Source organism: Astatotilapia calliptera, chromosome 3 (assembly GCF_900246225.1).
Source record: "Astatotilapia calliptera chromosome 3, fAstCal1.2, whole genome shotgun sequence".
NCBI classification, from domain to species: domain Eukaryota; kingdom Metazoa; phylum Chordata; class Actinopteri; order Cichliformes; family Cichlidae; genus Astatotilapia; species Astatotilapia calliptera.
The window spans coordinates 23,546,791-23,569,647 of NC_039304.1; the positions used below are offsets into that span (position 1 = coordinate 23,546,791).

Below are 22,857 nucleotides of genomic sequence, written 5' to 3' on the forward strand. Positions count from 1 at the left end.
CTTCAGTAGTTTTCACACTTTATTTTCTTTCAGGTTTCAGACTAATATTGTCTGAAGAAATAAACAATGAACTTGAGTGTGGAAGACATAAAAGCATAAGCTTGAGAAAATGATCATTTTTGTTTATATAACACATACAAATATTTCATTAAGTATTTAGCTTTTGAAACCTGAAACATTAAGCCAAATAGAACATTTTAAATTTGTATTACAAAGCAGTTTTAAATAATGTAAACCCTCAATACAACCTTTGACATCAAATGTTATGGTAACATAAAGCAACATTTACAATACAGTAAAACAGAAATCAAAATTAAGGTACTAAGATTCAATAAAACATCAACACACACACACACACACACACACACACACACACACACACACACACACACACACACACACACAAAATATGTTGGTTATATAATACATCCAAATCTAATTCATTCAAATAGTCTATGTTTAATGCTCATTAGTTTAAAACCCAAGACTTCATTTTCAGCTCTTACCTTTTAAATAACTGTTGGTGTAAAAAAAAAAAAAACCATCCATAAACAAAAATACAAATAGCAAACAGGAATTAAAACAGTGGGTTCATGAATGTCTGTCTAAGTGTTATCCATCAGCATGCCAGCCATGCTTTACATGGATTTTTCCCCATAGCACACCCAAATGAAAATCTTATAAAAGAAGAACTATAAGGCCAAAGTAATTTCAAAGTTGATATCTTCTAGTTTCTGAAGCCAAGCTTTAACACATCTGGCTAAGATGCAGTCATTAGTAGATGTTAACTGAAAGTTTTCCAGTTTTTGTTCTCCTTTTGTGAATTGGCAGCTCATGACTCTTCAGTTAAATCTTCCAGTACATAAAAGCGGTTATTATTGCAAGCTAAATGAGAACCTGCTGAATAACTTCTATGCAGTGGTGAGAATGCATCTTGATCTAGGAGGGCTTCAGCCTCACTCTTTGAGCTGCTAATGTGGTCCAGCATTTTCTCTGCATTGCTGGTTAAAGACAAGCTAGGTAACGCTAAAGACATAATAGCAGGACTACTTCTGTTGCGATGTTTTCTTTGGATTGGTTGGCCCGGTGCTGGATTGCTGTTTTGCCTCTTGACTCCTAAATGTGAACCTTTGTGGTGTAAGCTGCCAGATTTTGGAGGGTAAGTTTTGGTTGAAGCTGTGAATTTTGGATTATAGTCATCAGCACAGTAACTAGCGTTGGAGTCAAGGTCAGAATAATGATTGAAAGGTCTTTTGGGGATGTCTGGTTTGGACGTGAAAAGGCCCCAAATTGGTTGGTCATGCTGGGTAGCAACAGCACGAGACGGCTGATCATTTCTTTTTAGCTGGCGAATGATCTCTTCTTTCTCCTGAAGCTCTGACTTGAGTCCAGCCAATCTTTCTTTTAGCTGCTCAGTTAAACTGTTTAACATATTTTCAGTGCTGCTATTCTTTCTTTGGTCTGATGACTTCCTGTGAAGACGCTTCTTTTTTTGGGCTGTGTAGACAGAAAAAAAAAAGTGTCCTTAATAATGTGACATTAATTTACGGATTAACAAGAAGGGAAAGTAAAAGCAACCCAAACTATTTTTGTAAAAGAAGACATAATTTTAAAGTGACTTTAGCTGTGAAGCAACAAAATGAAGATTTTTCCCACCAAACATTTGAATCTGAAGGTAATAAAAACATTAAAACACTTATAGGCAACTTTTCACAAGCTTGTCGCCCGTCCTTAACTTCACTGCATAGTTGTACTTTCTTTTTTTCGATTGGTGACAGTTACAGGACCACCACCAAGGGAGGCACTGGGCACCCACCAAAATTGTCTGGCCCCCCCAAGTGACCCCCAGCACCAAGAACACAAGTGAACACAAGAGAGGGCAAGACACCCTACAATGAGTTGAAACATTAACTTGTTATTTATTCCTGCATATATCATTTTTGTCACTTTAGATGTCCCTCACTGTTCTGTCTTTGCTGTGCCACCCCGATATTTTTTTGGCCCCCATATGAAAGATTTCTAGAGGTGTCCCTGAATAGACATGAAACAAGTAGAGATACTAAATAAAGATATTTTGGTGATTATGGAGAAGTAAATGTTATGGACTGGTACTTGTATATCACCTTTCTACTCAGTTGAGCAGACATCTAAGTCTCTTTCACCCAATCACATGTGTTCATACAGCGCTTAAGTACTTTATTGCATTTACATGAATGCACTGGGGTCAAAATGGGGTTCGGTATCTGAACACGGATACCTCAGCGCGTAGTCAGTCAGACGAATCCACCAGTCTTACGATTGGCAGATGACTCGCTCTAACACCTGAGCCACAGCTGCCACTATGTGTGCACCTTTGGCCATTAAGAGCACTGCAACTATATTTCTAACTTTTGTTTTATAATATGTGACATTAACAGACTTTCACAAGTCTTACAGGACATTGTTTTTTTTTCTTTTGAAGAGTGGGTTGATGAGTTTTTGATAGCACTAAAAGCAAAGCTGTTGCTATTGTTTTTTCTACTGAAACAAGCTGTCTTTAAGTACAAGTACTCAGCAACAGCACTTTGAGCATGTGGTTCTTGTTTGAGAGGTCCATGTCTGCCATCCTGTGGCAGTTGGACGACACTACAGACGTGAACCTTTTCAAGGCAGAGAAAACACTTAGATGCTCACCACTTCGCTCATGTCTTCACTTTTTAACTGTATCATCTTTGTTAAATGAAGACAGTGACTTACTTGATTTATTGTGTTCCTTATATATCAGTAGAGCTAAAATAGCTGAAAATAAGACAGAAGCCAGCCCTCCAGCAGCAAAGGCAGCGGTGCAAATGTCAGAGCTGCAGGTGGCTGAAATAACACCATGCATGATGTTAACATCTGATCACATTATCTGCTAAATCACAAACATGATGTCTGCAACATAGAACTGGTTTTCCAATATCTAGGAACTATGGCAAACTAAGCAGCTTCCTTTCTTAAGAAGTGTTGCATAATCACGTAAATGGCTCCATGTATACAAAATAAAACACATTTATGTTTTTATTTTATTACAACAAGATGTTTCCCGAGCTAATTATTGGAAGACTTTTCAGACTATACCTGAAAATAATTGAATCACCTTCAACTTCCTACAACTCAGCTGTGAGATAATGCAAGAAAACTGTTTATTTAATGAACAGATTAATCAAATTGCATATGATTTGATTTGAGGTTGGATATGTATGGTGGTAGTTCTTTTTTTATTTGTTTTAGTTAAAAAGGGACAATGTATTATATAAACATGATTGTTGTCATTTGATGCACTGTTCCAGAGTTTAACACTAATTGCATCTGCAGTTCATGAGCAGATTGGAGTTTTTAAAAGTAAGTGAACTTCCTACAACAGGCTGCATTTCTCTTATTTTGTTAGCCAGCAGGTACATGTGTGATGTTCAAGTCCCCGTGTACCTGATACGAGGATCTTTGTTTCTCTGGTCTGGTTGATCTCTGGCTGGTGAACCCTGCAGGTGATGCTGTGAGAACAAATGCAAGTTGGTTAGTTTTAGAGTACATTAGTAACATTTTATGTGGACAAAGGTGTTTTGTTTTCAAAAGATTTTTAACAATAAGTGCCCTTTGTCACCGATTCTGTTTAGAATTTTTATGGACAGAATTTCTAAGCGTAGCCAAGCGGTGGAAGGCTTTCACAGAGAATCTCATGTCTGCTTTATACAGATGTTTTGGTTCTGTTGGCATCATCGAGTAATGGCCTCCAGCTTGCACTGGAACGGTTCGCAGCCAAGTGTGAAGCGGTGGAAATGAGAATCAGCACATGATTCTCATTCCGGAGGCCATGGTCGTCAGCTGGAAAAGGGTGGAGTGCCCACTCAGGGACGAGTTCCTGCACCATGAGTGATTGCAGTGATGCAGACGCCAAACTGGTCCATCATGATGAAGGGAGAGATGAGTGTCAAAGTGAAGCGCTCTGTTAGCCGATCAATCTACCTCCCTACCCTCAATTATGGTCATGAGCTGTGGGTAGTGACTGAAAAGACAAGATCGCACATAGAAGCGACAGAATTGGGCTTCCTCCGAAGAGTGACTGGCCTCTCCCTTAGAGAGTCGGGCCATTCGGGAGGGGCTCAGAGTAGAGCCGCTGCTCCTCCACATCGAAAAGAGCCAGTTGAGGTGGTTCAGGCATCTGACAGTGTCAAATGCCTGAACCACCCGGGCCTCCTCCCAGTGGACACTCAGCTGCTTGGGAATGCCTTGGTGTAGCTCCGGGCAAACTGGAGGAGGTGGCTGGGGAGAGACAGGTCTGGGCTTCTCTGCTTAGACTTCCGGCCCCGGATAATTGGAAGAAGATAAATGGATGGATAGATGTTTTTTAAGAAATTAAATATAATGATGAGTTGGGGAAAAAAACTGGCTGCTTGTGTCTGATTTACTTACCAAACATGGTATATCACTGGTTAAATCTTTTATGAAAACAGGATCAATTTAATAGAACCAAATTTAAATGTTGTTTTTTTGGGGTGTTCCCTTTAAGGGTGACTGCAGCAAGTCATCCATGCGCATCTCACCCTCTGCCCTCGCTCTTTTCTTCACATCTCTTGTGTCTATTGCTTTGGACGTTTAAGACTTCACAGAGAGAAATACGTTCATACACAAGAGTTTTAGCTTTAAAGAAATCATAAATGCCAATGACCAGTCAAAATAAGGTCATAAGATTTAAAACTATTCCTGTTCACATTGCACTAATGATGTCTTAACTCAACAAGTCTGTTTCATGATACATGATGTACTGCATCGCAACCTCTCGCATATGAGAGAGCAACTTTTGATGTGTCTGAGAAATGTTTTGAGGCATAAGGAAAACATTTTGTTTATGTTACACAAAATAAATTATCAGTGAGTTTTGAAAGACGGAGCAATGATGTCAGTTGAACCTGCTGTTTCCTTCCTGCAGAGTAACTCTTTGTTTGATGATGAAACGTCCGATGGCATCTCGATCTCTTTCTGAACCTTGAGCGGGGATGTCGTTTCCTTGGTGATCCAGAAATGTTACCTGAGGCTCTGTTGGCCAGAAGTTCACCTCACACTGCACAGTCACCCCACATCTTTCAACCGAAACCACTGAGAGCTTTGGCTCCGAGACTGCACCTGTAAACAAAAATATCTAATCAGGTGTGCCAACTGAATCTTTCATCTGTCATCACTTCCTGAATAACCAGCTTCATGACTAGTTTTATGTGCATAATTCAAGCCATCGTCTTAATTAAGCTTCAGGCAACCAACTATACCAAATGTAGTTCACTGTGAGTAGCTAAAGATAACCAAGTTATCAAAAGGTAAATAGGTAAAGATTAAAATCTTTCTTAATAAAATTAAACACTATAAAAAGTCTTCTTTAGAAGCTTCATTAGAGTGAAAAATCGACCAATTAATCACATAAACTTGGTAAACAACTTCAAAGAGACATGATTTTTAGAATAACTACATGGGGAACAAATAGTGTACACAGTTTACTCTGTACACAATTTAAAGTACTGGAGAGAGCACATAATGACAACATAATGAGGACAAAACCAGTTGAACCTGAGACACTCTGACGCACATGTGTGCACAGACTGAACTCTCAGCCTTTGTTGACACAGTACTTCACACAAGCTTAGAAGTGTCAGTTACTCCATTCACAAGCTTCATTTCATACTCACAGTAAACACAGGTTCTAGATTTACCCACAAAGTGTAATGGAGCTGCTAAAAAATGTTTTCTATTATGAAATTACTATTGAAGTATTAACAACTAGCTGTTTTTTGGGGGGTTTTTGTCATTTTTATGGGCCAAAAATTGCTTAGCACTGTTGCCTCATAGAAGCCAGCTGTAATGCAAAAATGTCTATCTAACCATGTGTTACAATCTTACAATCAGCCAAAAAGCCTTTTTGATGCTGTTTTGAGAGGCGAATACTACGAAAATTACACTCAAGCAAGCGTGTTATCCTCTTTCATCATTTAGACGTGACTTGGCTTAATCCATCAAAATGCCGTCGCTGGGTCTATTTGGACACTGAATCTGAATAATTCACAGAAATGTATAAAAGGAGTCATTCACATTACTTGGTTCGTTCAGCCTACGATTTGATAAACTAGACAAGGTCCAAGGCCTGTGCAGCATTCCTAGCTTTGGTTATTAATTGAACTTGAGAGGACGTACCAACAACAAGCTCCACTTCTGTGACCTCCCGAGGAGCATTCTTCCAGAGCTTGAGGCATTTGTACTTCCCTGCATCAGACATTTTCACATTGGAGATCCTTAATGAGATGTTTCCATCTTTCAGTTCTTTCATGATCAAGCTTGTCCTGTACTCAAAGATTGGATTCTTTATTTCGTAGGTCTCACAGCCATCCCGATACAGGAAGACCACATCTGGGTTCAGACCTTCTTTGGACCACTCAACAGTCGGAAAGTCAGTGCTGTCAGAGATCCTGAAGTTGCATGGTAGAATAACATCTCCACCAGCAAATGCTAGAACCTGCCCCTGTTTACCATGTGCAGCATGTTCACCTAGAAAAAAAATACATAAATATATGAATAAATGTTTTCATTTAATGCTACATTTTATACTACTTATTCATCTCTGGGTGAGGGACGAGCAGTCTAAACAGACCTGCCCAGACCTCCTTCTCCATGGCATTCCCAAACCAACTTAATAATGTAATTACTCCAGTTATTTTCAGGTGTGTCCTCAGGAATTCTCAATCCCGAATCCACCCAAAACACCCCACCTAGGAGTCATCCAGTCATAATTATTTCAAACGGCTTCTTTGAAGGAGAAGCAGTTCTACTCTGACTCTGAAGGCCTGAATTTGTCACAGTCCTGGGTCGGTGACCCAGTGTTTTTGGTTTTTGTACTTTTACTTTTGATACTATTATGAATTATGACTGTTTGTGTTTTGGTTTCCCAGTGTTTATTCTGTGCTCCCTCTGTTTTGTGTCATCCCTGCCTGTGTATCCCCTCTAGTGTAGTCAGGTCTCTAAGTCTGTGTCTTTGCATGTGTGTGTGTTTCCTGTTTTACTTTGAAGGTCCGTGTCTGATCGCAGTGTGTTCAATTATCACCTGTCCCGTCATGTCAGATTACTCCCAGCTGTGCCCTCCTTCTGTGTCTCAGTCCCTCGTTATCCCTCTGTGTGTTTAAGCCTTGTGTCTGCCTGTTAGTTGCTGGTTCATCTGCGTTATCTCCCTACAGCATCTTATGGTTTTCTCTCTGTGTCTTCCTGCATCTCTGTTTCTGGCTTCAGGTTTGTTTTATGCTTAGTCTTCCCAGTTTAGGTTTTCTCAGTTCTGTTTTTTTTGCCACCGTCGCCTTTTTGTATTTTCAGTCGCCACAAATAAAGCTACCTCACATCAGCAGTGCCTGCATCTTGGGTCCTTTACTAATTCCACACGGCTCGCCCCGCTGACCTTGACAGAATTCTTCTTCTTTCAGTCACTATATTTATAACTTGGGCTTGTTTTCATTTATTTCAGTTATGCAGTTAACAATCAGACAAATAATAAAAGAAAGACATGATTTTTTCTTTTTAAAGCTGCACTGGATAGCACTACTATTCCACTGACTCCTATAGGATGGTATTGCATTTACTTGTAATAATGAGACCTTGGACCTTATTTGTGCAACTGGAATTGAACTTTTTTTTTTTGCCATACTTTTCAGTTTTTTATACTAGTCAGTTTCCTACTTGCGACCAGATTGAGATATAGCATTTGCATTTGCCAATTGCTGTTTGGCTCTTTAAATTATTCAGTGGCTTGCATTTGCTTTCTTGCGCAAGAACAGTTGTTTGCTTACGCAATCTTGTGCTTTGTGTTTTTCCTTCCTTGATATGGCAGCAGATATCATGTCATCATGATTGTCTCATCAGGCTGCACAAACGTGAGATGATTTGCAGCCACCGACTGTAAAAACTATAAAATGAAGAAGGGCTGAGTGCCTTTCTTTGAGCAACACTGTATCAGTCACAAATGTCAGTGCATAACCAGATGAGATAAAAGAGATGGTTAATTAATAATGATCGAGGAATTACAAACAACTGTAAAACCAAAGACAAACTCTACCACCTCACGTGGCAGATAGAGAGCGCTTCCTCATACTTTGAAAATCACGCAGCATAAACAAAAGTTAAAAAAAAAAAATGTCCACTGCGTCAGACTGACAGCTTCATGGTTTTATGCTGCGATAACTTAGTGCAACAATGCATGTAGGAGATTAAATAAACAAGATCCATTTTCACTTGTGACACAACAAAGGTAATAAGATTATGATTATTATTATTAGTAGTGATAGCTAAACAGTAAAGCTATGGGTTTGTTTTTTGTTTTTTTTACCTATGGCGCTCATTCTGACTGTGAGACTGATGGAAACTCCAGAGAAATGCAATGTAATTGTGCACATTTAGGAAATCTTCCAATGAATATGCCTCAAGAAGATTTAAATCATAAGAATCATGCTAACATTTGTGGATGCAAGAAAAATGCTTTAACAATCAAATACATTTATTTTTAAAGAGGGTTCAATTAGCTATACTTCATTAATTTCCAGGACATTAAAAAAATGCAACACACAACACCAACCACATCACCAGTGGATTAGTTTTCTTTTTTTTTTCTCTCTTTTTTCTGGTTCTTGTACAGGAGATGTGGAAGCAGTTCAGTTAACTTCTATAATTATTTTAATTTCATAACTTAGAGATGACTTTGACCTAACAGTAACAGGTTTGACATTTTGGTCTAATTAATTATTCAGCTTGTGTACTTTGTGTTTTTCTACAGATGACATTTGAGTTTAGCAGCTTGCAGAAAAAGAATCACAAACTAACAGATAAGTTGACAGACTGCAGGTAAATCACTCAATAAGTCAGTGTTATGCCTCTTACAGTAATAACTCATAATCCAGTTGCTAATAACTGGAGTGGGTGGGTTGTTTGCTTCAATTACAGAGCATTATGTTAACACTTAACATTTTAAATTTTCTTCTTTTTTTCTTTTTTCCTCTTCTTGCCTGGGTTCCTTCATTACATGAAGGAACCTTTAAAAAAACAAAAAACAAGTGTCCATGCTCACAGGTGTACACACGGGTGATCACACCCACAAACTACACCCTTTTTGGCTCCTACCTCAAAGCACACTGTGTTGTGTTGATCTTATGTGCTGCACAATAATGTTTAATATTTAGTATTTACTGTCATATTCCCATATATCATTGTGATGTTGTTTATTCTATTACTCTTGTTCTCTTCTGCTTGTTTTCTTTTTTCTTTCTCAGCAGGTGATCCAGGTGATCGATATATGCATTTTTTTTTCTTTTTTTTTTTCTGCCCATTCTGTTGGTTTTTGTCTTTTGCCCTTCTCCCCAGTCCCTCTTCTCAGCTGTTTCTCTTTCTCCCCTTCTTTCCCCCAGTCAAGTCTGTCCTGTATTCAGCAAGTGAAAATAAAATAAACAATAAAAGGTGAATCAAATGGACCATTACGGCAAGGCTGGGATGGTCAATTTGGTAAAGTAAATCCGTTGGGCATCTTTCTTTGCCTTTAGACAATAATTCTGATGGCAAAAGAGCCAAACGGGACAGGCAAAAAAAAAAAAAAGTGGATTAGTTTTCAAATAAAGATCTTACATTTCAGGAGTCCCCAATTTTTTAGATTGTATAGTTGTTTCTGTTAAAGGTTTTTCCATAAACATTCTTTAAAAAAAAGTTCTAAATGTGACCCGATTAATGTTGATTGATGTTGCAAAATTTCCAATAAATTTCCATTAAGGGTGCTTTGAGTGCTGGATTGCTCTTGTGCCTTTGCTTTAACTGCATAAAATCAAAGGCAGCTTGGCCTTTGTGACTGAAACGATACTTTGACAGTCACATTTATGCCTCAGAGTCAGATACTCAAACAACTGGCACAAAAATAATGCAGTATGATAAGGCGCAATAGCAGGAATCCCTGTAAACATACAACTATTCAGAATATCTGGACAAGGGACAAACATTGTGGTGCTGCACACGTTCTGGTTTCCTGGTTGGAGTTCCTTTGATAAATCATAGGCGCACCAAATATTCTGGGCCACCCATGAGATCCAGAAAATTTGGCTGTTGCCCTTTAATCCAAGTTAGCAAACTAGCACGGACTCTCAAACAACACTAGTAAGGAATAATAGTAGCAGTAGTAAAATATTAAAATATAACAATATTGTAAGCTGCATTATTACAGTGATGATCACATGAAACAGCCGGAGGCATAAAGCAAAATCTCTGCTCCCGGAAAAATATTTGCACCTCTTACAGAAGAACAATGATTTGTATTGTTGACATAACCTTTTGCATACATCCTACCACAAGGTATAAATGTGAAAACAGGTCTTAAGTTAATCCGACTCATCAGTGGAAACTATGCAATAACTTATCTCATATTCCAACACTGTGAATGCAAGAATGTGTGAGTCATATCTCCCTCTTATCACTCTGTGAGCCTGTAATTACTGTTATAATAGCAATAACACGAAGGTGGTTCTGTCAACATACAGTTTGTAATGTAATTGCATTCACATGTAAACATTTTGCACTTATAAAAAGATTTAGGAAAATCCAATTAGAATCGGGGACTTTGTTGGGACACCGAGGCCATCTGAGAGAGATAATCTCTCCAGTGTGTCCTGGGACATGCCTTTAAGACCTCACCCAGGAGGTTTGCTTTTACACTCAGCTCTCTCTTCACCACAACAGACCGGCACAGCATCTGCATCCCTGCAGCCGCAGCACCAATACGCCTATTGATCTCCCCTTCTCCTGTCACATGTGAACAAGACCCCAAGACTTAAACTCCTCCAATTGGGGCAGGAACTCGTCCCTGACTGATTCTGGGACCACCCAGTTGAAAGCCTTCTGCCACTTGCTGCACCTAGAAATTCTGTCCATAAACATTATGAGCAGAATAATTTTATATCACTCCATTTCAGTTTCAAAGCAAATCAATTCATTTTCAAAATATAAAATTCAATTTCAATTTAGTGATGATCATTTTCAAACCATAAATTCAAATTCAAATTTAACTTATTCAAATTCAGTTTCTGATGGCACAGATTTCTGCCCATAGACTATCATTTTAACAATAACACAACGATCTTCTTGCTGTCATGTTCATGGAATTTAAAGCTGGTAAAACAAGTTTGTCTTATTTGTTATTTAGCCTTAAACTTGTGTTACTTAAACGTACAAATCATGGACATTTTCCTCTTTGCTCTTCTGTGTAACTTCATTTGTAACCTTTTTTGTCATTACTATTGGGATTATATAAATTTGCAGCTCATTTATATAACTATAAACACATGTAATATAATGTAATAATAGCAGCTGAAGTAGTATTCCCCTCCTTACCTGTAAAAAATAGCAGCAGCCTGGCACACAGAAAAAGGCGCTGATACATCACCAAGGGGAAAAAGCTGAAGTTTCCCTTTAGTCACTGAAATGGTGTAAAAGTTCATAGAAAGTGTACACCGGCCTGAAAACAGGACGAGCCCATTAAAGACAGTACGGTAGACAGGACGCACAGAGACACTGCCTGGAGTTCATTCATGTGGTTTCACTATCGGTGTGTGTGTGGTGCTTTCAAGTACACTCCGTGTTTATAGCTACCTAATGTCCTAAACTGTCATTAAAATATAAAATAAAATAATAATAATAAAATAATAATAATGGTAATAATAATAATAATAATAATAATAATAATAATAATAATGGATTGGATTTATATAGCGCTTTTCAAGGCACCCAAAGTGCTTTACAATACCACTATTAATTCACTCTCACATTCACACACTGGTGGAGGCAGCTACAGTTGTAGCCACAGCTGCCCTGGGGCAGACTGACAGAAGCCAGGCTGCCATATCGTGCCATCGACCCCTCTGGGGCATACAGTGATAAAAGCATTTTGTGCTACCAGTTTCACTGTAGCACAATGGACTAAACTTGCCACTTGATGCCTTGACTTTTTTCTTTCTTTCTTTCCGTTTATGAGTGTGGGAGAACATTTTCTCCCAGCACACAAGGACGTTCCAACCTGAATATACACACGGATAACACAAGTCACATGACAATGCATTGGGAAAATGTATGAACGGGTGCAAGTGCTTATTTTTGACTGTGAATGCACTTCAGGAAGCCTGAGGCATATTCTTGAAGACTACCTAAAGAAATTACAAGAAACATTGCCTAAGAGCGTTCGGACTTTGTACCCATTTGTGTTTGTACTTTTCAATGTATTAATCTTTGTCGTCAGTGTGTGCAAATTCAACAAACTTTACAAACCGAGACATGTTTTTGCCCTACAAACTTTACAAACTACAACTTTTTAATAATAATAATAATAATAATAATAATAATAATAATAGACACAGTTGAAGACATAAAAGTAATACTAAAGACTTACATCAATATAGATATGAAAAGATACAATGAAATAAATAAACACTTAACACCTGGGTTAAGTGTTCCTGGTGGAGTCATCTGACACTTAAAATCGGGGCAGCGATAAAAGCATTTCCTGAGTAAAAAGTAAAGTCAGGGAAATTAGCTCTGATTCATGCCAGCAGAAAGTACACTGGGATAATCAGGGCAGCAAACAAAGGCACAAATGACCTTGTGCAAAACATTAGCAAACAAGAATGATTTGGGAGTCTTTTTTTTTTTTTGGATAACAAAACATTTTTGTTACATGAGCCAGTGAAACAGAGCTCAATGTCCAATGTTTCATCTATAAAAATACAAACATATCAATTTCCATTTGCACAGTTTATGCAAAAACATAATTGGAAATATATTTTTTCTCAAGCCCATTGATACATAACACTATACAAAAAAATACAATAGCAAGTAAAAAAAGGCTTTAAAGTGCAATTATTTCATCTATTGGAAAAGCACTCCTATATGTTAACAAAGTGATGGTGAAATGGCCTGCATTTGTATAGGTTTACTAGTCCCTAAGGACCCCAAAGCGCTTCACACATCCAGTCATCCACCCATTCACACACTGGTGATGACAAGCTACATTGTAGCCACAGCCACCCTGGGGCGCACTGACAGAGGGGAGGCTGCCGGACACTGGCGCCACCGGGCCCTCTGACCACAGCCAGTAGACAACGGGTGAAGTGTCTTGCCCAAGGACACAACGACCGAGACTGTCCAAGCCGGGGCTCGAACCGGCAACCTTCCAATTACAAGGTGAACTCCCAACTCTTGAGCCACGATCGCCCCACAGAGTGTTAACAATGTTAACAAAGAACTGGTTTTTTTCTCCAAACAAACAAAAACATACAAACTAGCCCCAACTCTTAATATGAAAGTAAAAAGAAACAGCCTTTTATATATAAGCAAAAGTATCGCAAGCACCATACATCATGGTCTGGTCCCATTTTTTGACTGGTAATGCAAAGAAAAAGAACGAAATCATGCTTAATATTAAAAACATTCAAAGAACAGGAGACACTGCAGCTGACTGTCAAGCCCCTACTCCGTGCTTCCATCACTGGTGTGAAATTTCAGTTTCTAGTTATTGCTCAGTTAAGGAGTTTCAGTCATTTAAACCGAGCAAACATTGTCTTGCCTTATGCTTGAAATGTACAGCTTACATTTCCTTTACTTTTCATTTCTTAATAAACTTCTATGTTCATCTTCTTCAGGTAAATTTCTCAGGAGGCTGTGACGGTTATGAAATTCAGCTAACTGTGGAAGTCCTGGCGAGTGTCTACGCTGAGGATGGTGGGTGCTTTGATGGGGTGAGACACTGGAGTTGATCATCTGGTGGCTACTGAGAGCAGAAGAAGGGTTGGATGTTGGTAAGTGTAGTTGTAAAATAGCTGGACTGCTGTATATACGGTGGTTTCTTTGAGATATGTGACCAGGGTCTGGAAAGCTGTTTTGCCTTTTGATGATAAGCTTTGAACCCCTGCTTTTGGGTAAGTCATCAGATTTTGGAGTTTTATAGCTGGTTGAAGCTGAAGATGGGTTTGGATTGTACACACTGGTCAAGCTCTTGTTGTCAGGGTCGTGAGTTAAGAGTAGTTTGGAGGGTTTTGAAACGTCTGCTGTGGGTGTGGAATGACATTGGACAGTTGTTCCACCGTTGTAGGAAACAACATTGCTGTCCTGTAGTTTTTGAGTCTCATCTTCGATAAGAAACCCAGACTGTCTTTTCATCTGTCCAATGCTGCCATTTAACGAGCTGTCTGTGCTGTTAACTCTTGTCGGGTGGATGAGGCTTTGATTTGATGTCTTTCTGTTCACTGGCTGCTTTACAATAGCTGTGTAAAATAAAAAAAATAAAAAGCTGAATCATCTTGTGGCAAATAGAATTCAAACTGTATAGCTGGCTATAGGAAAATTATCCTAGCTTTCACTTGATTTATGACTTCAGGAAAACAAAACAAAAACTATGATCACTGTACAGACAAAGGAACTCCAAGAAATACACAGATCAGGCAAAACAATATGATCACCCATTGAATATTGTTTTGGTCCCTTTTTCACTGTCAAAACATCAAGATGTTAGAAAAACGTCTTTCAAGTCGTGGAAGTTGTGAAGTTGGTCCTCCATGGACTGGACTTCTTTGTCCAAACACATGACACAGACGAACAGATTGGATTGAGCTTCATAAACCATTCATGATCCGTTTTTGCTTTATTACGTTGTGTATTATGTTGCTAAAAAGTTCAGGGAACCATTTCCACGAAAGGGGTACATGGTCTGCAAAAACAATTCTTAGGTAGGTGGTACGTATCAAAGTATTACCCACATGGGTAGCAGGAGCAATGATTTTCCAGCAGAACAGTATAACAGGATCTGCTGCTTGCCTTTTTCCAAAAGTACATTGTGGTACCAAGTGTTTCCCAAGTGTTTCCCAGTGTATGTATTCATACACCTTTTATCAGAAACAACATTAACTTTAATTAATTCTTTAATTTGAGCTCCAGTAGCTCGTCTGTTGGATCGGACCGCACATCCATCAGTGAGCCTTGGCTCAACATGAACTCGTTGGTGCTCTGACTTCGTCATCTAGCCATCACAATTTAGGCCCAAATTAACTTGCTCAAATGCCTATGCATACCAGTTGTTCCTGCTTCTGACATTAAGTTTGAGGACAAAATGTTCACTTGGCTCCCTAATATATCCCACCCACTTACTGGTGCCATGTCAGTTATCGTTAATGTTATGCCTGATCAGTGTATACTATTGAGTCAGTCACAAAACCCCTGAGTTTCCACCTTACACACATGTAATTCTGTCTTTGTGTTCTCTATGTAAAGAGCAACTACATTTTTCTTCATCCTTAAAACAAAAACAACAACAACAACAACAACAACAACAATAAAAAAATAAAACACCAAAACCACTTTGCTGTCATTTAAAAATGTTTCTCAACTGCTCACTGGCAGTCTATATCAATGGCCCTTGCTTTGCATTTTTTTGTATAATTCAGAACTGTGACTCACCAAATCTGAAGCATTTTATGCATGAAAGGGCAACGAATCCAGCTGCAACTAAGAAAAACAGTGCTGTTCCTCCAATGGTGATGGCGATAGTGTGAGGATCAGACTTCATGCAGACACCTGAAATGACATAACATTGTGTTGACATATGAACAGATAATTCATATTATACTTAATATAAAATACCATATATCTGCAAGTTTTTCTTCAAGTCTAATGAGTCCTTATTGGTAGGAAATAAACACCCAGTGCCCTGCCAGGTTTCTTAATCAGGCTACTAGATTGAGACAGTGACACGTGCTAAACTGTACTGCCAACAAACTCAACAGGACTCCAGACAATGTCAAGAATAGAGGCGATATGCAAACTGGCAAGCATGTGGTGCAGAGGCCGTACATAGGTTGTATTGGAGTAAAGATATAATTTGTTATCATGATCTCTAAGCAGCACAGTGGCACGGTGGTAAGCACTGTTGCCTCACAGCAAGAATTCAATTCCACGATCAGGCCGGGGTCTTTCTGTGGGGAGTTTGCATGTTCTCCCTGTGTTTGCGTGGGTTCTCCCCAGGTAATCTGGCTTTCTCCCAGCATCCAAAGACATGCATAAGTGGAAGAGAATGGATGGGTGGATGGATCGGTCTCTAAGTATAGATATTTTGGCTAGAACTACATGATCAATCACAGGTGTGTTCTGCGGTGCCGTTGCAGGGAAGGCAGACGCACCTGTGCATTGCAATCAGCCTAGAATCTGTGTAGGGTCCTATGTTTGGGGATCATCGTTGATGTGTATGGCTGGCAGCCAAGCGTGTACAGCAAGCGTGACAGAGATAATAAAAGATGCGCAAAGCATGAGGGCACACCCAGGTCTGGTGTGGATTTCTTACAGCTTAAAATAAAGACAACAGTGGGTTAGGGTGTCAATCCTGGTGTGAAGTGACATGTGGAAAGCAACTAGAGAGCAAATGGTTAACATAGTGGTCATCTGATAAAACTCCACACACGGTAATTTATAGAAATCCCAATAAAACCTACACATAAACCCCAAATAGATAGCAAATGCATTTAAAAAAAATGTGAATATGGGTGTTTGAATGCACACGTGAAGATCTGGCATACCTGGTATGAGGATCTTTGTTTCCCTGGTCTGGTTAAACTCTGGTTGATGAACTCTGCAGGTGACACTGTTTGACAAATACACAGTTTATACCTCACATCATATAAGTGAAAATCTAATTTCACAGTTAGTTGGTTAAACATAATCTGCAGTATTGTGCAAAAGTCTTGAGCAAGTCTACGTGCAATAAATCACTGCACTTTTTCCCACCTAAAGAATTATATGGGGGGAAGTGCAGTGATTTATTGAAAAGTACAAACACAAATGGGCCCACAGTCTGAACTCTTATAGGCAATGTTTCTTGTCATTTCTTTAGGTAGTCTTCAAGAATAGTCATCGGGGTTGCTGAAGGTCATTGAAATTCTCCTTTGGATGTTTATTTTGTGTTGTGTCCTGATGATCTCACAGTGTGAATATAGGGGCCCTGGCTCTCAGGAGGCCAGTCCACAGCAGATAGGGTTACACTGCATGAGAACTACTCCTGACAGTTACCTAATGAGATTAGAGCCAGAGAAACAATGAGTTCTGACGCTGTGTTTTCCTGTTGTCCTATCAGAATATAAAGAGACAGATTCAAGACTTTTGCACAGTACTGTAATAAAATTTAAAAATGCTTATCCAATTATTAATGTCTAAAAAAATATGTATAACCTGCTGGTAGCTCTTTGCAGAGTGGCTCTTCGTGTCACAGTGAAATATCCACGGGCATCTTGTTGTCCTTTGGGGTTTTCCCCATAGATGTTCTTTCCATTGTCATCCAGAAATGTTACCTGAGGCTCTGGCAGCCAGCAGTTTGCTTCACAATGCAAAGTTATGGCATCACCCTCCGCTGAAATCACTGAAAGCCTTGGCTCAGAAACAGCCACTGTAAAAACAACAAAACCAGAAGGTGTGATCATTAAATCTGCCATCCGACGCACCTGTCCTTATTTCTGATAAACCTGTTATTGTTTTTATGTTAAAGTTACATCTATGATGTCAAACCCACACTTTATAACACTCTTGGCTTCTGAAGAAGAATGAAAGACACTAAGTGATACACAGACAATACAAACTGCTTTTACACAATTAAATTAAACTATTTATAGACAGTATCAAATCACAACAGCAGTTGCCTCAGAGCAATTTAAACTGTAAGGTCACAACCCTATGATATTTATATGGAGCTGTGCTTTTTATAAAGTAATCAACTTTTCTAAAGCTCCTTGAAATTGAGCGTTTAAGTAGATGAGTGTCTCCTCCTATAAAAAGACTTTGGTTCCTAAAAGTCTGTTCCTCTGATGAAAGAAAGATTATCTCATGTGAACCAATCCTTAACCATGGCAACTTTTACAGGAGTTTAAATCTTACATTGGTCAAATATTATTAATAGTATAATATGCACTTCTGAACAAGGCCAACTGGCCATATTCCCAGTAAAATAATGAAATAAAGCTGGTGTCATTTGAAGGTTTAGCACACACATTTTACTTTACAGACCCCCCAAAAAATGATGCAGGTACCACCATGGTTGTGTTAATATTTTTCATTCATTAGGGACAAAAATATATCCAAATTTGTAACAATAACAGAATTGTATCTACTATCCCTGGCAGAGGTTTGGTGATGCAATGGTTGCTTGTTTAAGGTCTAATGACTGTGACTCAACTTCAGGGATTTAATGGAGACATGAATGAAACAAGAATTTCAAGAAATGCAATAGTCTCATTTCCTGTTTTTCATTATTGGCAGTGGCAGCTTGATTTAATGTCCACGTTTGGTCCAAATCACATTTAAACAGAGAGACATGAAACCAAATGAGGACACACCGGATATGTTCTTCCGGTCCAGCCCACAGGTGGGCGATTGCTACATGAGCAATGAGGCTAATGATCAACCAGTTCAACCTGTTATGAAACGCCCAACTATTAAAAAGAAAAAAAAAAAAAAAAAAAAAAAAAAAAAGAGTCAAATGTGTACACACACTGAACTCAAAGGACATTCCTGTGGATGAAGCTGTTGTTTGTACTTTAAGCTTCAGAAACGACTCAGAAAACAGTCACATATTTTTAACCCATGAGGATTAAATGTTATGTACACAATGTATTACTTAAAGAGCAAAGTGGAACTGATTCTCAGTGTTTTTCATAACTGCTACTATATTTACAGCCCATACTCAGGATACTTGCCACTAAAGTGTGATATATAGCTGAAAGTAGTGGATCTGTGTTTAAATAATCTCTGTTCTGTTCCTTCCATTTGTGGGCGATCGTGGCTTAAGAGTTGGGAGTTTGCCTTGTAATTGGAAGGTTGCCGGTTGCTTGGACAGTCTCGGTCGTTGTGTCCTACTGGTGGTGGTCAGAGGGCCCGGTGGCGCCAGTGTCCGGCAGTCTCGCCTCTGTCAGTGCGCCCCAGGGTGGCTGTGGCTACAATGTAGCTGCCATCACCAGTGTGTGAATGGGTGGATGACTGGATATGTAAAGCGCTTTGGGGTCCTTAGGGACTAGTAAAGCGCTATATAAATACAGGCCATTTACCATTTGGAAATCTGTTTAAAGTTTCCTTTTTTGGATCTATTATGCTATGTCTTTATCTTTGAACTCAACTAGAGCAGCTTTGTATATGTCACAGTCAAAATATGGTCTACTCGTCTTTCATTGGTGGTTGGTGCAACTCTTCTGTTCAGCTCCACTGTCTAAAAGAAGCCAGTTTCCCCTGTTTCCTATACTTTCTTCTGTTGACCTCCATAAACAGAACATTTGAACAGAAGGAAAGTTTTCTCTAGCAAGATAGTGGCTAACCTTATCAACCAATAAAGCTTGATACTCATCAAGACTCATTTAACTTTGAAGTAGTTTTAGACTGTTGACAACTAAAGGCTGAAATGTGAGAAGTTTTACAAGTGTGTGGATTTATGGACGTATCATTGATTTTTATTCAGTTGCTATACGACCCGAAGAATGGATTCAGATTTTTAGGTATAATTAATAGCTCAATTGTTTATTCAAAAGGAAAATCAAATAGATAGAAGATGAAATGAGATACAGATGCAGAAAAGAAGCAGCTCACAGATACTGTCTATGTTTAAAGAGCTCTGTGCTGTTAGGGGTAGGGTCAACTTATATCAAGGACCACCATCTAACCTAGCATAAACTTTGTGGAGCATGGTTTATCCTCCTGTAATTCAAAATTGTGCCCATTCGAGCTCTGACTCTAAAGTAAAACCCAGATCCTGATCGCATGTTAAATGAATTTAGCTGAATTGGACAAGAACCCAACATTTAAGTGGGTGAAGCACACTTAGGCAATTCAATGGTGAACTCTTTGTGTGGAAATGAACATGAGTGGACATACCCACAAACAGCTCCACTGTTGTAACCTTCCTGGCGACATTTTTCTGGAATATGAGGCACTGGTACTTTCCAGTATCAGGCACCTGCACATTGGAGATCCGTAATGAGATGTTTCCATCTTTGAGCTCTTTCATGATGAGGCTTGTCCTGTATTCGAAGACTGGATTCTTCATCTCGTAGGCCTCACAGCCATCCCGGTACAAGAAGACAACATCTGGCTTCAAGCCTTCCTTGGACCACTCAACAGTCGGAAAGTCTTCCTTGTCAGAGATATGGAAACTGCACGGTAGAATAACATCTCCACCAGCAAAGGCAAGAACGTGCACTGGCTGATCCTGAGCAGAGGATCCACCTAGAAAAAAGAAAAGAAAAAAAAAAAAAAAAAAAAAAAAAAAAAAAAAAAAAAAGGATAAACAACCATATTAAAATGATAAAAACTAAAGTTAATGAAGTAGGCAATAAACAATGTGAGTAAAACTTTACTAGAAGGTATTCAATGCCTCCAGGTGGATTGACTCCTGTATGTTATTCTATGTGTTATAGGTGAAGAGAGCACGGAGCTACAAGGCAAACTCTGCAGTTTACCCGTCTTTTTCAAATCCTGATCAATACTCTGAGTATTGACCAGCAGGATTACAGTTACATTACAGAGACAATCAAGTCTATCCCATATATTTTTAATGCCACGTTAAAGCTATAAGGGCATACATCTGTAACAAAAGTACGACATCCAGAAGAGAAAGCCCCTTTTTAAAAGAAAAAAAATTCTGACACAGTAAACTGGGTTTTTTTTGTTGTTTCTTTGTTTGTTTTGGTGACATTGTTGATTTATTTTTTCTCTTATCCAGGTTTGGCCATCTTATCTTATTTGAAATGAAAGAAAATTACCACCCAAAGAGCCCGACAGAAAACAAAGCTGCAAGACGTTTGTTTCTGAGGACTTTGAATGCCACAATCAGCTGCTTGCACTTATTATCTTTTTCACCTGCATAACGTTGCAGCAGTACTTTCCTGTGACGCAACAATGACGGCTTAGTCACTCAAATATTCTCTCATCCAATTAATCATGAACTTCTGAATGCACTGCATTTCTGATGGCATTTATTTTTAAATGCATAGTATTTGGTTAATGATACAACTATTGGCACGAGTCCATCTATTGAGGTTTGCACTGGTTGGTTCAGCGTGATTAAGATATTGGCCAGTGATGTTCATGAGGTAAGGTGGGGAAGTCCCCAAACCTGTAAGATGTATACTTTGTACATACATGAAAATGTCCCACACTGTCTCACACATACTCTACGTCCCACACTTTGTCAGGACACAGATAATTGTGACATTTACGTAAGCAAGATGCATAGAAACACACTTTATGTGGTACACCAGTTCAACTGCATGTCAGTGCAAATATCTATTCACACAAATCACATGGCAGCAACTCCTCATTAAGACATGCAGACATGGTTAAGACTGAACATCAGAAACTTTGAACATGGCGCACAGTTCTGCACCAGTTAACAAACCGTACATTTAATTTGATTCAGGCATGCAGTGTGTGCATCTTTAACAATTAAAGAACAATTATGATTAAATGATTGCACATCATTGCTGTTCACAATTATGTTTGTGTTTTTTCCTCTTTCAAGTCCCCCAAATTCCCTCTGCACTAGACTGTGGCATATTTAATTGACATATCTGTTATTTTCTCTTCCTCTCTTATCCATTTATAGATGTATTATATTCGTATTGATTTGGGGTTACTTTTAAATGCGTTATGGTTTTGTTTTTTCAAACTTTGTGAGTAATTACATTAAATAACCATAATTTCAGCACTGGTTAAAAATACTATGACTACAGTGTTTGTAGTAATTATACAGCACTACTACAGAATGTATAATATGAAATCCTGTCTATAATGTTGAAAACTATTATTTTATTCTGAAAATCTCTTAACACGTCCTGAGATCACTGCAGATTTGAAGCTTGACCTAAGGACGCCGAGTTATTATTTTCTAGCTAACTGGTTTGGCATGATTTACAGAGGTAACGGCAGCAGGTGAAGTTTAAACAAACACTTTCTCGCACTAGTGGAAGACAAACAATCGCAGTATTGCTTGGATCCGCGGCTCGTGCAATGAAAGGTCATGTTGAGCTTGTGCTGTTAAGTATCCTGTTGACGGCCAGGAGTCACTGTTCACCGCTTGGAAAAGTTAATTTAAAGAAATCCTGAAAGAAAAACCTGTTGGCTCCTGTGATCTTTATCTGATAACAGCGATGCATGACGAGGGCGTTTTGCAGTTAACCGAAAATTCCTAACGTTCTTTGGCACTTCTGATTTACTTTTCTCTTTGACTTAACGTGAATTAAATCGTTGCTCTAAACAAAATCAGCATAACCCAGCTCTTTTTCTTACCCATATAGGATGACAGCAGACTGGCAACCACGAAAAGACGACGATACATCCCTAAAGGACTTTCCCCCTCAATTACTGAAGAACCAAATTAATGTTTCGGAAGTTATCATTCTCTCTGCAGACACCAGAAGCCTTTCAGATCAGTGTGATCAGACACACTGACTGACACTCACAACCTCAGACTTTTGATCTTGGTTTGGCTGTGGGCGGTGCCGCAGTTACGCTGTTTCTCACCTGCTGACACACTGACGCTTCAACACCAACAAAAGAAAAAGAAGAAAAAAGGTGGTGCTCCTGACCTCTCCAGGGGTCGCCATCTGGTGTTAAAAATGAAACATTACACTCGATTTACACAGTAAATGGGCTGATGGTGCTTCATCGACATGTCAGCTTTCCAGCTCCATAGTTTGATTCGTGGAGTCTGCCATAGTATATAGTTTACTTATCTTTGTCGAAGCCCTGTGCATTACTTTAGTTATTATTAGG

The 22,857-nt window shown here is 38.9% G+C and overlaps 1 protein-coding gene across 2 annotated transcripts; it reads right to left on the reverse strand.

Moving 5' to 3' along the window:
• Positions 1-168: 168 nt before the first annotated feature.
• On the reverse strand, positions 169-22,432 carry LOC113018991 (butyrophilin-like protein 2). 2 transcript variants are annotated; one of them, XM_026162464.1, is made up of 10 exons: positions 22,372-22,432; positions 19,960-20,310; positions 17,278-17,491; positions 16,629-16,693; positions 15,517-15,633; positions 6,199-6,549; positions 4,929-5,142; positions 3,448-3,512; positions 2,737-2,847; positions 169-1,497 (listed from the first exon to the last, which is right to left on the reverse strand). In XM_026162464.1, the coding sequence occupies exons 1-10, from the start codon at positions 22,418-22,420 to the stop codon at positions 833-835; spliced, it is 2,202 nt and encodes a 733-aa protein (XP_026018249.1). In that variant the 5' UTR covers positions 22,421-22,432; the 3' UTR covers positions 169-832. The 2 variants fall into 2 exon arrangements, with proteins under 2 accessions (XP_026018249.1, XP_026018250.1); XM_026162465.1 differs by lacking the exon at positions 2,737-2,847.
• Positions 22,433-22,857: the final 425 nt, after the last annotated feature.

Bases quoted from the DNA above. Each gene is read 5' to 3' on its own strand.
- LOC113018991 (XM_026162464.1), bottom strand. From the start codon at position 22,420: ATGTATCGTCGTCTTTTCGTGGTTGCCAGTCTGCTGTCATCCTATATG. The intron at 16,694-17,277 runs GTTATACATATT...TTTGTCAAACAG, and splicing joins CTGCAAAGAGCTACCAGCAG to TGTCACCTGCAGAGTTCATC. The intron at 5,143-6,198 runs GTACGTCCTCTC...TTTTGTTTACAG, and splicing joins AGAAGTGGAGCTTGTTGTTG to GTGCAGTCTCGGAGCCAAAG.